This window comes from Onychomys torridus, chromosome X (assembly GCF_903995425.1).
Source record: "Onychomys torridus chromosome X, mOncTor1.1, whole genome shotgun sequence".
Lineage (NCBI taxonomy): Eukaryota > Metazoa > Chordata > Mammalia > Rodentia > Cricetidae > Onychomys > Onychomys torridus.
Genome location: NC_050466.1, coordinates 64,375,553 through 64,391,345, shown reverse-complemented (window position 1 = coordinate 64,391,345; position 15,793 = coordinate 64,375,553). Strand labels below are relative to the sequence as shown.

General features: G+C 37.3%; 1 protein-coding gene across 8 annotated transcripts in view; it reads left to right on the top strand.

The window, feature by feature from the left end:
* The window catches only part of Rps6ka3 (ribosomal protein S6 kinase A3), a 107,767-nt gene that overhangs the window by 52,221 nt on the left and 39,753 nt on the right, over positions 1 to 15,793 (top strand). For all 8 annotated transcript variants that reach the window (XM_036174515.1, XM_036174521.1, XM_036174519.1 and 5 more), the window contains 2 exons: positions 24 to 140; positions 7,443 to 7,524. In XM_036174515.1, the coding sequence (XP_036030408.1) occupies positions 24 to 140; positions 7,443 to 7,524 (199 nt within the window). The remainder of the gene's footprint in view (positions 1 to 23; positions 141 to 7,442; positions 7,525 to 15,793) is intronic.

Genomic DNA, 15,793 nt, shown 5'->3' with positions numbered 1-15,793 from the left:
TCTCTTTATATTTATTTCAACAGGAAGAAGGCAGTATCAAAGAGATTGCAATCACACATCATGTGAAGGAAGGACATGAAAAGGCAGATCCTTCCCAGTTTGAGCTTTTGAAAGTATTAGGGCAGGGATCATTTGGAAAGGTAAGTCATAATTGTGTGCTCTAACCAAAGTTTATAGAAGTTCGGTAAACATAGAAAATAGAATACTAATCACACAAAGCTTGGAATAGAGGGAGGCTAGATAATGGATACCAAAATTAGATACATAGAAGGAATAGGATCTAGTGTTCTAGAGCACAGTACCATGACTGTAGCTAACAACAATTGATTACATCTTTTATTAAGAACTAGCAGAGAAGTCTAGAGCTTCTTAGCACAAGGAAAGTTAACATCTTTTGGGGCATTGGCTCTTACTATGAGCCCAGGCAGGTTACACAACCCTCCTGCCTCAGTCTTCTGAGTCCTAGGATTATAGGCATGTACCACCACACCTGGCTATACATGTTTAAAGATACATAAATACTAATTCCTCAGATATGGTTATTATTCATTGCATATATTTATCAAATTGTCATATTATGCCCCATAATTATGTATAATTATATCCATTAAAATATACATAGATGGGGCTGGAGAGATGATTCATTTTTTAAGAATGCCTGCTGCTCTTTCAGAAGAGTGTGGTTCCCAGCACCCACATTGGGCAGCTCATAACCAACTGTAATTCCCATAGTTGATAATAAGAGTTCTGGCACACTCTTATTGCCTTTGTGGGCACATTCACATCTATAGACAAACACAGATACATGTAAGTAAAAAAATAAAAATAGGTATTTTTATAAATGATAAAATGTATGTTTAGATTAAAAAGTTACAAGGAGGCTTGGCATAGTGCCACATGCCTTTAATCCTAGCACTTAGGAGGCAGAGGCAGGCAGATCTTTGTGAGTTCAAGGCCACCCAGGTCTACATAGTGAGTTCCAGAATAGACAGGACTACACAGAGAGAACTGTCTTTAAAAAAAAAAAAAACTTACAAGGAAAACAGTACCTGGTGACACAAGCCTCCAATCCCAGCACTCAAAATCAGAGAGAGTGTGAGGCCAGCCTAAGCTGCATGACACTTTATCTCAAAAAAAAAGATAAAGGGAACTGAATACAAGTTTAAAAGATCTTCAGATTTAAAAGGAGTTAATGTCTTAGGCTTGTAATCCCAGCAATTGTGAGGATAAAACAGGATGGTTGCCATGAGTTTGAAGCCAGCCTAGGCCAACCTAGACTAGAATGAGAACTCAAAAAAGAGCTGACTCTTATAATTCATGGACGTTTTATCACATTGAAAAAGAGGTATTTTATTAAATGCTACCAGTCTTTCTACCAGTAATATTTTCTCTTTTGATATTTTTGCTATTAGTATGTATGAAAAGAATAGAATTCCAGAACTACAGAAGAAACCTTAGTAAATTGACAATGTTCATACTCAGTTTTTTAAAAATCTTTAAGACTCTCATTTCTTGTCATGCTGCTAAGGTGGGTGTATGGATGGGTAGTTTGTTTTACTTTGTTTTGTGTCTGCAATGGGGGAGATTAGGCTTAGGGTGTCAGGGCTTGATGAACAAGCACACTATTGCTAAGCTGTATTCTCAGCTCTTGTGCTTCCTAAATGATTAAAAATCACAAGCTATCCCCTTCATACACTCTCTTCTTTTTGTTCTCTTATTGTTGTAGTTATTGTTATTTTAAGACAGGGTCCCCCTCTAACCCACACTAGCCTCAAACTCCCAACAGTCCTTCTGCTTTCCACTTACCAAGCTGCTACTACTTGATTTTTCTAGAGAGATTCTCAACAAGAACAATAGTCTGAGATTTCATGCAACTTTGACAGTGCAGTAATTCCTTACCACTTCCCTATAAGAAAACAGTGGAAGGTGTCATGCTCTGTAAGCATCAAAATGGCATCAGTGGATCTCTCTTGTGTATTTAGTAGGGCTGTTTAGCAACTATTTGCTAATACAGATAATACATTATGGTTGTTTAACAACTTTTAAACATAGAGCATACTTTTAATCCAAATATAGACTCAAGAGCATGATGGTTTTAAGTTTAACTCCCCAACCCCCCAAATAAAATTAGTTTCAACCCAAGGTCAACCAGGCTGAACTCATTTTTTTCTGCTTATCACTTTGTTATTTAATTTCTTAGAGCTCTGTTTCCCTATTCTAGCATGTTATTAAATATGGAAGTTCCTTGAGGTTTGATTGATTCTAAACAGCCATCTTGTACTCCTCACTAATTGATTTTCTTTATGTTCCTATATTAATTGTAATTTACATGCTGCCAACATCACAGATTTATATTTCCAATCTGTTTTTTCTCCGAACTCTGAACTCTTTCTGTGGCTACTCTTCACCCCTATTTGTCTCAAAGGCATTTTATTTTATGCTTGGTGTGTCTCAGACCAAACTCACAATCTTTAGCACCCCCAAATATATACTATTTCATTTTTCTCTGTCACTATGAATAGTTTCCAGTTAAATAAGCCAGAAACTGGGGAGGCATTCTTACGATCTTTTTCAGGTCTGCTCCCTCCTCTCTTCTTTTCCACCCTCTAACCCCTACCATGTCACATAGCGCCCCCAACCAGTATGACCCATCACCAAATCCTGTTGATTTAGTAAATAGTTTTGAAATCATAGAAATCCTATCCTGCATTGCCTGGTCTATTGAAAGTCTTATAAGAGTATCTTCCTAATTTCTTTTCTTAACTTCAGTTGTGTACATGAGAACCAGTATAAACTGGTGTTATATTAACTCCTCAACTGCCTCTCTTTGTTTTTATCATAAGGAAAAATTATTAAAATTGCAGAGGAGCCCCTGAATCTGTCTGACTCTTTAGCCACCTCTAAAACATCAGCTTAAATGTTATCCAACACTGTGTTATGACTACATTGGCCTTTTTTTGGTCCTAAGATGTCTACAGCTGGTTAACTCTTCTTTTGCCTGTGATCTCAGAGAAGACTTCCCTGCCACCCTACTTGTCACACTCCTTAGTTATATACCCTAGGAACAATATATACCTTTACTTTATGGCACTCACTACAGTTGCAGTTACTCATTTGTAAAATTACTTATTGGCTATCTCTCTCAGTAGACTAGAGGTTCCATGAGTAGCATGGTGCCTAGCATATAATTTTGAAAAATATGTGCTGATCTCATAGGATAGCAGTGAGAATTAAATGATACAAGGCCAAATACATCTGGCATTAACTGTATTACCTACTCTTCAACAAACCCAAATAGAGGAGTTTATTTTTATACATTAGATTTCAAGGAACACAATAGTTAAGTTTCAGGAAATTTGAATGCTTCTCCCTTTATTTCTTTAAAAGTGCTTTGAGTACTATAAATAGCAAACATTAAAATAGGGTGTCTTCTTTCTTACTCATCCTTAAAGGCCAGTGTAAACCAAGGAAACAGGGATGACCTGTCAGAGCCTAGAATAGCTGTGTGAGCAAGTGAGGACTCCTGCTGCTGTCACTAAGCTTAGCAACTCACTGGCTTAAGCAAACAGTTAAAGAATGCCCCAGAACTGAGTATATGATCCGAATCTTGTCCCACAATGACACCAGGCAAATTGTTTGATTTCTCTAAGCCCTGATTTGAGCAGCTATAAAACTGGCATTGTTTAGACTTGTCTTTTCACATTGTCATGATGCTGCATTGCAAATGTTTCTGAAGGCACTGTAAAAGTTAATAGGTGCTGAAAGTCATTAAGAGGGTGCTTTCAAAGAATTGAAGCAAGTTTAGAAGCCATACAAATTTCCCCTTTGCAATGGAATAAAGACATTGATAGGGCAATCTCTAATTGCCTTTAACATTTGAACAATAGTCCACCTTACATCCACACTTATTAAAATGCTTTTCTCCTTCTAGGTCAGCTCCCCATAATTGACTAAAAGAGCTACTGGGTGGGGCTTAATGCTGACAGTGAGGACACAATTATGGGAGAGCGCATCTCCTGCCTCTGGGAGCTGATGAGAGATGTGATGCTTTTCATTTGATTCTATTACCCATTGGCTTTGTACCATTTCTCAAAACAATAAAATTCTGCCTTGCCTGGGAATCAGTTGATGAATTATTTTTGTGTTAATCACACAATGTGTAAGTCAGATAATTGAAAGCTGACCCTAAACTTAAATCTTCTTCCCACCCATAGCAGCTCAAGAACACTGCTTTCCATCAAGACATGACATGGTAGCTTGCATCTCTAATTCTCAGCAGTTAGGAGCTGAGGCATGCAAATTATAGTTGAGTTCCAGGGCAGCCTGGGTTATACAGAGTATGACCCAGTCTCAAAAAACAAGAACAAAACAAAAAAGTGGGGGACACTACTTGATTGAAAAGAATAGGTAAGAGAAGTAGGTTAAAATACATGCTCAGAAGCTAGAGAGATGACTTGCCAAGTAAGAGCACCTAAGTTCAAATCCAAAGCACCTATGTAAAAAGACAAATGTGGCCCTGGGCACCTGTGACCTCAGCAGTATGAAAAGCAGAGACAGGAAAGTTGCTAGGGCTTGTTGGCTAGCAGAGTAGGTCCAAGTTCAGTGAGAAGGTATATCTCAAAGGAATGAAGTGGAGAATGATAGCGCAGGACACCCAGCACCCTTCTCTGTTATATGCCACACATGCTCACACCAAAAACAAAAAAAAATCAGGGCTGTTTAGCAGGTCTCTCTAAGTCTTGGTGGCAAAAGTCAAGAATGAAATAGTCAAAATTAATATGATGTATTGATAAGTATTTGTATCAGCCATATTACAGCACAATTATGAGTTATCTAAAGCACATCTTATTTATTTTACCTAAACCCCACACTCTTTTTAAAGTATCCCCCAAATATATGAAAATTGAAGATGCTAAATAATAATCCTGGGCCTTATGTTTTTTATATTTTGATATATATGCTGATTTGCTAGCAAAGAGGTGAAGAGGTACTGTCATGTTAAATATTGATGTCTAGAATTCTTCATTAGCAATTTTTTAAATTACTCTCCCTAGCAGTGAGATAGACTTATATACACTTTTCATACACAGAAAAGACCCTTGATCTGTAAGTAAATGTGTCAACAGAAGTTTGTCACAAGAAGCCCCAGTGTAAGAATTTTGATGGGGGCAACTCAAAAGGGTTCACCCCCCTCCCTGAGGATTCATAGACAGTTGATGGTTGCTCAGGAAGGGAGGGACATTTTCTTCAGTGGTATAGCCACTAGTTAGATGTCCGTGATCCTATAAGCAACACTAATTAAGCTCATTGGTCACCATAAAAAGAGACATGAAAATAAAAGGAAGACTAGTTAGGAAGAGGAAGATGACAAGAAAATAATGGAGAAGGTAAATCTGATTTTAAAAAAAAAACAATGAAAAAGGGGATTGTGATATGGGACTAGACCTATATAGCTTAATAGTAAAGTGTTTGCCTGGTGTGAATGAGAACCCAGGTTATACCCCCAACACCCAGAAAAATTGAGGGACTCAGAAGAATTTTGTTTCAATAAAGCACAGTCACCATCTCCTGTGGTATACGTTGAATGTGTGGGGCTGTTCTCTAGTTGCTATATTCATAGTTGAAAGACTTGTGTCTTATTCTATATATTATAAGCTCCTTTGGAACTGGCAAACAACGAAATGAAAAACAGTACCATTCACCTATATTGAAATGTCTCAACAATTCACGCTCTTACAGTCCCTCTTTCTCGACAATTGGACTCCTGGAGCTCCATCTGGGGCCTGGCTGAGGATCTCTGCATCCACTTCCATCAGTTATTGGATGAGAGTTCCAGCACGACTGTTAGGGTGTTTGGCCATCTGATCACCAGACTAGGTCAAATCAGGCTTTCTCTTGACCATTGCCAGCAGTCTACAGAGGATGTATCATTGTGGATTTCTGGGGACCTCTCCAGCACTCTGCCTACTCCTGTTCTCATGTGGTCTTCATTTATCATAGTCTGTTATCCCTTGTTCTCCCTTTCTGTTCTTGATCCAGCTGGGATCTCCTGCTCCCCTAAGCTTTCTTTCCCTCAAACCTTGCCCTTCATTACTCCCACTGTCATCCAGGTTGTTCATGTAGATTTCATCCATTTCTCTGTCATTTGGAGATCCCTATGTCTTTCCTAGGGTCCCTTTTTCTAGGCAGCCTCCCTGGAGTTGTGTAGCAGTCTAGTCATCCTTGTAACCTACTATGAGTGAGTACATACCATGTTTGTCCTTCTGAGTCTAGGTTACCTCACTCAGGATGATTTTTTTCTAGATCCATACATTTGCCTGCAAACCTCATGATGTCATTTTTTTTTCTCTGCTGAGTAGTAGTCCATTGTGTATATGTACCATATTTTCTTTATCCATTCTTCAGTTGAAGGGCATCTAGGTTGTTTCCAGGTTCTGGCTATTTTATAAACAAAGCTGATATGAACATAGCTGAGCAAATGCCCTTGTGGTATGATTAAGCATTCCTTGGGTATATGCCCAAGAGTGCTACAGCTGGGTCTTGGGGGAGATGGATTCCCAATTTTCTAAGGAAGCGCCATATTGATTTCCAAAGTGGCTGTACAAGCTTGCATTCCCACCAGTGGTGGAGGGGAGTTCCCCTTGCTCCACATCCTCTCCAGCATAAGCTGTCTTCTGTGTTTTTGATCTTAGCCATTCTGACAGGTGTAAGGTGGTATCTCAGAGTCGTTTTGATTTGCATTTCCCGGATAATTAGGGATGTTGAGCAATTCTTCTGTGGAGAATTCTGTTTAGTTCTATAGCCCATTTCTTAATTGGACTATTGGGCATTTTGATGTCTAATTTCTTGAGTTCTTTATATATTCTAGATATCAGCCTTCTGTCAGATGTGGGGTTTGTGAAGAGCTTTTCCCATTCTGTAGACTGTCGCTTTGTCTTGTTGACCGTGTCCTTTGCTCTACAAAAGCTTCTCAGTTTCAACAGGTCCCATTGATTGATTGGTTCTCTCAGTGTCTGTGCTACTGATGTTATATTTAGAAAGTGATCTCTGGTGCCAATGCATTCAAGAGTACTTCCTACTTTCTCTTTTATCAAGTTCAGAGTAACTGGATTTATGTTGAGATCTTTGATCCACTTGGACTTAAGTTTTGTGCATGGTGACAGATATGGATCTATTTGCAGCCATCTACACGTTGACATCCAGTTATGCCAGCACCATTTGTTGAAGATGCTTTCTTTTTTTCCATTGTACATTTTTGGCTTCTTTGTCAAAAATTATATATAACTATTTTTTATAACTTCTATTAACAACCAATAATATTTCGGACTAAATGCATTTGTAATATATTAGAATGTATTTGTATATATAATGGGGTATTGTTGTAATAAAGGAATATTGTTTGTGATTCTTTGTAACATTTATTTTCTGTCATTTCAACATAGGTTTTCTTAGTTAAAAAAATCTCAGGCTCTGATGCTAGACAGCTTTATGCCATGAAGGTATTAAAGAAGGCCACACTGAAAGGTGAGTGCTGCTGCTATTTGCCATAAAGCTCACGTGGCCCTGAGGCCACTTAGATTCTCAATTGGCTCCTGTTAACAGCTTTAAATTTAGACTTACTTCCAGTGACTTTCCTACTAGGCTAAGAGTGATATGACTTGAGAACAGGACTTACCATGTTAGAAAAGAAGGATTATCAATTTATCTTGTGCTTTAGGCAAGCAGAAATTGAGAAAATTAAAACTGGGTTTGACTCATCTTCAAATTATTTGAATATTTTGGAAAACGTACTAATTATATAGATGCAAAAGAGCTTTAATTCTTTAGGATTTCGTCATCTTGACTTACGGTTTCCAAACATGTTTCTGGGTCTGTGATTTAAAAAAATGTAATGTAGCCGGGCGGTGGTGGCTCACACCTATAATCCCAGCACTCGGGAGGCAGAGGCAGGTGGATCTCTGTGAGTTCGAGGCCAGCCTGGTCTACAGAGCTAGTCTAGGACAGGCTCTAAAGCTACAGAGAAACCCTGTCTCGAAAAACCAAAAGAAAAAAAAAAGTAATGTAGAATTTGAGTCTGATAGGTAAAAAGACATTTAGAATATCTATACATAGATTTTAAAATACTTAAATTTTCCTTTTATTTAATAATATTGTTTATTTTGCTACATCTTTAGATTCTAGATAGTTTAGGTAGTGATTCCCAGGTTTGTTTCTCTTAAGTTTACATGTAATTTGTAAAGCATTAAAATATCCAAGAGAACATTTGTATTGATCATTTATTATTTCCTGTGTTCCTAGTCATTCAGTGTGGATATTATCATCGTGCCAAGAAATTTCATCATGTTCTACAAAACATCCTCCTTTGCTTTCAATTTCTTGCTCCTTTTCCTGAATACATTTTCTATCCTATATAGTCTTTATTACTTCTGTGGCATTAACACTTACTTGATTCTTGGTAGAATCGGTGAGCTAAAGTTTTTCAGCACCTGTCTTTTTAAATTTTATACTCCTGAATCCCATGTTATGAAATCATATAGATGGAACTCTGACAGTTGGTTCTCAAAAGCAAGAGAATTTTCTTGTTCTCTTATACTTAACAAGATTTATGTTGTATATAATATCTTAAGGAAATTACAAAACTGGAAATTTAATATACTAAAAAAGGAAATAAATATCCAATTCTTATGAGATAAAGCTGTTGATCCTGTACTCCTTTATCTTTCAGATTCATTAGCTGAACATCCAGATTCCAGTTGAATTCTTAAAACTTACCAAAATGAAAAAAAATTTGCCTGAAAAACATACCTTAAAGAAAAATGAGCCGGGCGGTGGTGGCGCACGCCTGTAATCCTAGCACTCGGGGGGCAGAGGCAGGTGGATCTCTGTGAGTTCGAGGCCAGCCTGGTTTACAGAGCAATACAGAGCAAGTTCCAGGACAGGCTCCAAAGCTACAGAGAAACCCTGTCTCGACAAAAAAAAAAAAAAAAAAGAAAGAAAAAAGAGAAAATAACAGCTTTAATATTAAAGCTTGTTTAAAGCTGTGATAATTAGGCTACAGAGATGGCTCAGAGGTTAAGGGCACTGACTGTTCTTCCAGAGGTCCTGAGTTCAATTCCCAGCAACCACATGGTGGCTTGAGACCATCTATAATAAGATCTGTGCCCTCTTCTGGCGGGCAGGCACACATGCAGACAGAACACTGTATACATAATAAATAAACCTTAAAAAAAGATTCATTATAAAAACAACAACAAAAGCAGTGATAATTTGGAGAAAGCAATGCAAACATAAAACAGCACAACAAAATACTAAAATATTTATTAAATTTCATTATATCTGTCACAAGTATTGAGTACCTGCTGTTCTGCCTGCTAAAGCCACTAAATAGAACAATGGGAAATGAAATAATGGTTTCACAAGTTTAGCTACTTGAAAAACAACTAGTTTAGTCTTCTCTTTTAAATACTCCCCCCCCCCCGAGTCAGGGTCTCTTTGTGTAGCTTTGCGCCATTCCTGGAACTCACTTTGGAGACCAGGCTGGCCTCGAACTCACAGAGATCCGCCTGGCTCTGCCTCCTGAGTGTTGGGATTACAGGTGTGCGCCACCGCTGCCAGGTGAGTTTTCTCTTAAGTCTTAACACCATAACAAACTTCATCCTTTCTGAATTTCATAATTTTTTGAATGTCAAAAAACCTCAGAAGCGGGGAGTTAGGGGTTTATAGCTCAGTGGTAGAGAGCACTTGCCTACCACTTGCCTAGCAAGAGCAAAGCCCTGGGTTCAGTCCTCAGCTCCAAAAATAAAATTTAAAAAAAAAAACGTCAGAAGGAGATTTGCAAATTTCAACAAGCAAATTGACAATAAAAACTTTTAGGTGAGGCAGGGAGGACTCAATGATTAAGACCAGTGGCTACTCTTGAGAGGATCTGGATTCTATTCCCACCACCCGTATGGTGGCTCACAAGCAGCTGTAACTCTACTCCTAGGGAATCCAGTGCCCTTTTCTGGTCTCCTCAGCTATATCATGCACACATGGTACCAGACATACATGCAAAATTTTGCTGTACACATAAATATTTTTAAAGTTAACTTTTCATACAATGTAAAATAGTTTAAATAGGGAACAGAAAAATGTATGCCTCAAATAATCATATTTATGTAAGAAGTTGGGGGACTGAAGAAATGGGTTAATTTGTAAGCACTGCTTGGAAAGTGTACGGACCCAAGTTGGGATCCCAACACCCACACAAAAGCCCAGTGTATCCACATGTATGCCTGTAACCTCAGACTGTTTGAGGCAAAGACAAGGATATTTGGAGTTAGCTAGCTCTAGGTTTAGAGAGATTCTGTCTCAAGGTAATAAGGCAGGGAATGGTAGAGATTGATACCTGACATCCTCCTTTGGCCTACAGACATGCATAAGCGCGCACACGGATGCACACACACATATGCATACAACACATACACATGTATATACACACTCGCACAAGAAAAAGAAATAAACATCTGGATTTGTCTCTGGAGTGGTTTGTTTACTGCAGTAATTAGTAGTATTAGTTTATTAAATTGGTATTAAATAAGAATCCTTAGTTAATCCATAAATAATGAAGAAGAAAGGAAATCTCTTCTTTATGGTAGAATTCCAATTAATAAATGTAAAAAATAATGGTGTAGGTAGGAGTTGATAAGGCATATTATTACAACCTTATGTAAAGGACTTTGAATAAAGTTTACTTAGGGAGATAAATCTTTTGAGTGGGGACTAGAGAGATGATTCAGTGGTTAATTGCACTTGCTGCTCTTCAGAGGGCCCAGGTTCAATTCCTAGTATTACAGTGGTGGCTCACAACTTCAGTCCCAGAGGATCTACTGCCTCTTCTGTCCTTTGTGGGCACTTATCACACATAAGTGACACACAGATACACATGCAGACAAAAGGCCATACATATCTAAAACAATAAAATGGGAGTCCATTCCCTATGGAGGGATACCTTGCTCAGCCTTGATGCAGAGGGGAGGGGCTAGGCTCTGCCTCAACTTGATATGCCAGACTTTGTTGACTCCCCAAGGGAGGCCTTACCCTCTGTGAGGAGTGAATGAGGGTCAGGATGGTGGGAAGTGGGGTTGGTATGTAAAATGAAAAACAATAATAAAAAAAATCTTTTGAGGAAATGATGAATTCCTTAAAATAGAAATTTATATTAAATAATACATTTTAAACAAGAAATGTATACCGAATAATAATGTTATTTCATATGATGGCAGCATAGCAGTTTTGAATTAAGCACAATGTTGTCATTAATGCTGCTGAAGTAACCTGAGGAAATAGCCTTACAGAATGAGTTCCTACACTTGAAAATATTCACAAACACTTACAATAATATGATAAAAATTGCATAGATACTGAAAAAGGAATGTTTGGGAAATCAGGGTATCATACTTGATATAAAATAAGATTAAACAAAATGTTGTTGAGCACTTGCTGCTTTTCAGAGGATCCAGGTTCAATTCCCAGTATCCACAAGGCATTACTGTCTATAACTGTAGTTCCAGGGAATTTGACTGCCATCTTCTGGCCTCCACAGGAACTGCATAAGTAGGTATACATACAGGCAAACCACTCATACACATGAAATGAAAATTAATGTTTTAAATATGATTATAGGAATTAATGAGAGCTGGAGAGATGGCTCAGAGGTTAAGAGAACTGACTGCTCTTCCAGAGGTCCTGAGTTCAATTCCCAGCAACCACATGATGGCTCACAGCCATCTGTAATGAGATCTGGTGCCCTCTTCTGGCCTGTAGGTATACATGCAGGCAGAATACTGTATACATAATAAATAAATGTTTTTTTTGAGCTGAGGATTGAGCCCAGGGCCTTGTGCTTGCTAGGCAAGCGCTCTACCAGTTAGCTAAATCCCCAACCCAATAAATATTTCTTTAGAAAGGAAGTTAATGAAAACTATAACACATTGGGCTATTGCAAGTACATAAAATTATATAGCTATAAGCTATTGTAATGTGTGTGCAAACATTAGAGTTATAGAATTGTAGACTTTAGATAATTTTGGATGTGTTCTTAAATGCGGATTTATTTTATCAAAGTTTTGTCGTGTAAGGCAGCTGTACTTTTTTGTTTGTTTGTTTGGTTTTTTTTTTTTTTTTTTTGGTTTTTTTTTTTTTTTTTTTTTTTTTTGAGACGGTTTCTCTGTGTAGCTTGGCGCCTTTCCTGGATCTCAGCTGTACTTTGATCTCATCTGTCCTAATTCATGAGCCTTCCAGAGTCACTGACTTGCTGCTTCTCGCATTCACTTTCACATTCCACACTCATCTTTGCAATCCTTTGGTTGTTTTCATTTGGAGTCATAATCTGTTTATTTCCCAGTATGGAAGATTTTCAGATTTAGTTGCTTTATGCTGCCACCCACACAGTTTTCATGTCTATGTCTGCCTAGCAATGTTCTCATTATTTCTGCTTTATAAAAATTGATCATTGGGGCTAGACAGATGGCACCCACATGGCAGCTCACAACTGCCTGTAACTCCAGTTCTGGGGGAATCTAACACCTTCACACCAATGCACATAAAATAAAATTAAATTACTTTTAAAAAATTGATCACGACTGAGTGAAATAATACAGTGGAACAGGTGTCCTTCATATCTTTGCTGTATTTCCTTTTTCTGGATTTTTTTCCCTACATTTTACTCAGTGTGCCTTCTAGTTTGGGTTGTTTGTATCTCTTAGTAGCTACTGTAGAAAGGCAACTGCATGGTAAAATTTGTGTCATCTAGCATGTCTGAAAGTATATCTGCCCCCTTTCTGAATTTATGACTTGATCAAGTTTACAGTTCTAGGTCACAAATAAGTTTCCCTCAGATATTTGAAAGTACTGCTTTCATTGTCATCTTGTTTCCCGTGTTCCAGTGATGAAGGCCATTGCCATTCTATTTGCCAGTCCTTTATGTGTTAGCAACTTTTCCTCTCCAAAAGTGTGTGTGTGTGTGTGTGTGTGTTTGTGTGTATGTATATATAAAAATGTGTTGTGACGTTTATGAAGTGTAGTATCTTTGAGTGCATGGTGTAAAATTTCATCATTCTAAATATGGGTGGTCCCTTTGAATCTAGGGACTCATATTTTCAAGTCTTGTGAAGTTTTTTTTTTTTGTCATGTGTCATCTCCATTTTGTGACACCTAGTTTGGGGGTATGTTGTGCTTCCTGGATGATTCTCTGAGTTTTACTATTTTTATCCTTTATGTCTTATTGTTTTTTTCATTTTTGTCTCATGTTTTCCTGGAAATTTCAAGCAAAACTTATAGTAAAAACTTCTACGAAACACAAAATTAATGATGTTGGTAATTCAGACATGCCAACCAAAAGCCTTCTTTTAAGTGAAAAGCTGAAATTTCAGTAAGCTATTTTGGGAGAAGGAAAGAGACTGAGAATGAGAACACCTTCAAAGAACTTCTTCGTTTTTGTTGTTGTTTGTTTTGTTTTGTTTTTTGAGACAGTATTTCTCTATGTAGCCACCTTGGCTGTCCTGGAACTGAGTCTGTAGACCAGGCTGGCCTCAAACTCACAGAAATCCACCTGCCTCTGCCTTCCAAATGCTGGGATTAAAGGCGTGCACCACCACCACCTGGCCAAAGAACTTTTACTATTTGTTTTTATTTTATTTCTTACTGTGTATAGTGTGAAAATTATATTTTATCATAGGTATGTGTCTGCAGGGTTGGTATTTCAGTGGTTTTAGGTACCCATAAAGAGTCCTAAAACCATAGATAGCCCTTACAGATAAGAGCTTCCTACTATCGTTTTTTCTATTAATGTCATTTTAGTAGGGTTTTAGAAATAATTAACAGAACACCCATGTTTAGCCAGAAGTCTTTCCACTTCAAAGTTCCTACTAATTAATACACTGAGTGTGGTCAACTAGAAGTTAATGACATTTCATTAAATTCAATTTAATGGGGAATTTTGTCCTACTAGGGTGGTCTGTCAGCCTAAAAGTTTATACATCAATAGATAAAACAATTTTCTATATACATTCTTGGAAACACAAATAGCATTTCTTCTTACTCACTCTTATATTCAGAGGATGACTTACTAGTGTTTGTTCTCTTCCTCCACCATGGGTCTCAGTGATCAAAGTCAGGTCATCAGGCTTAGCAGTACCTTTTTGCCCAGTGAGCCATCTCTCAGTGGGGTTTATTTCCCAAAGGTCTTATTTCTATGTTTTAAATATCTGTGGTTCCCTTGAATTGAAAATAAAACCAACTCAAGATTCTCACACACACACTCCATCTTTCTTTTTGACCTAATCACTAACATAAACATTAAATGTCTTTGTTGTTATATTCAGAGTTATTCTTGTTTGGAGACATATGGGTGTGCATGTGAAATGTGTGTTTGCATTCATGTGGGTCTAGCCTATGTTTTTCACATTCACAGACAAGCAGAATAAAAAAAGAAAGAAAACATTAGGACAGGAGATCCTGAACATGGATGTTGTTTATTTGTGGCTGGAACAATTTGTGTATTTTGACAAGATTTTGTCTTCTTATCTATTTTACAGATTTTTCTACATTGCACATCTATCATTTTGCAATTAAATAGTTTTAACTTGGTCTGACCAACAAACTATAATAACGTCATGAGCTAAAAGAGCTATTTTTATCTGCCCGATTAAAGCAGAGCCTGTTATTCATAAATAACAAGACATTAGAGATCTGAAATTGTTCATATAAGATAATTGTTTGCAGTATTCCTTTCCTATATCACTACACACAAACACACACACACACACACACACACTGCAAAAAATAGCATTTTCTCACAATTTCATAGTTTCCTATACATTTTCTTAATTTAAAATATCATATCCCATTAAATATATAATTGAGTTCTGTACTCTCACATTTAGATAGAATATACCTTTGGAGTTAATGTCCAAAGTAACAGTAAAGTTTAGAATTTTAATTTATAAAATGATTCTTAAACTGAAAACATGAAAGTTACAATTTTTTTCTACAATCCAAGGAGACTCCAAACCATGCAGCTGTTATTTGTGTTCAAGAATAAAATGTAAATAAAATAAAATTCAAAGCACTGATATTCAAGAGGAAAACGAAACATACAGTATTATGTTTAGTTAAATATAATTGTGCATAACTTCTATTTTGCTAATGAAATTGTTATATTCCATCCTATACATTCTTTGTTAAAATTTTTGTGCAACTGTGGATACAATCACAGAAGCCATTAAACACAACTGACAATTTAAAAAAAAATGTTGTTGTTTTGGTTCAGTTTGGCTTTTTGAGACAGAGTCTGGTATAACCCAGGCTGGTCTCAAGCTCACCACATAGCTGAGAATAGCTTTGAACAGTGAATGCTCCTGCCTCCACCTCCAAAATGCTGTGATTGCAAACACATGCCACAACACCTGGCTTTCAGAATGTTTTCTGATCATTTACTTAGTTCTCATCCCTACTATATTCAAGCCTTTGGATGTACTTTTACCTCTAGTGCCTAGCACTATAGGCTTTGCTCAGAAAATGTTTTCTAGAAAAAGAAGTTTTACCACAAACCCAAATTCTTCCCAGCATTTCAACTTGTCATGAATCTGGATCCTCTATATATTTGCTATCTCCCCTATAGTGAACCTCTGTTTCCATATTGATATGGCTCCTTCCAAGTCATTATTTATGCTTCCATGTCTGTTCAGGTGTTGATACTCGATACTTGGTCTCTTTGAGAACACATCTTTTCCATCCTACTGCAAAATCCCAC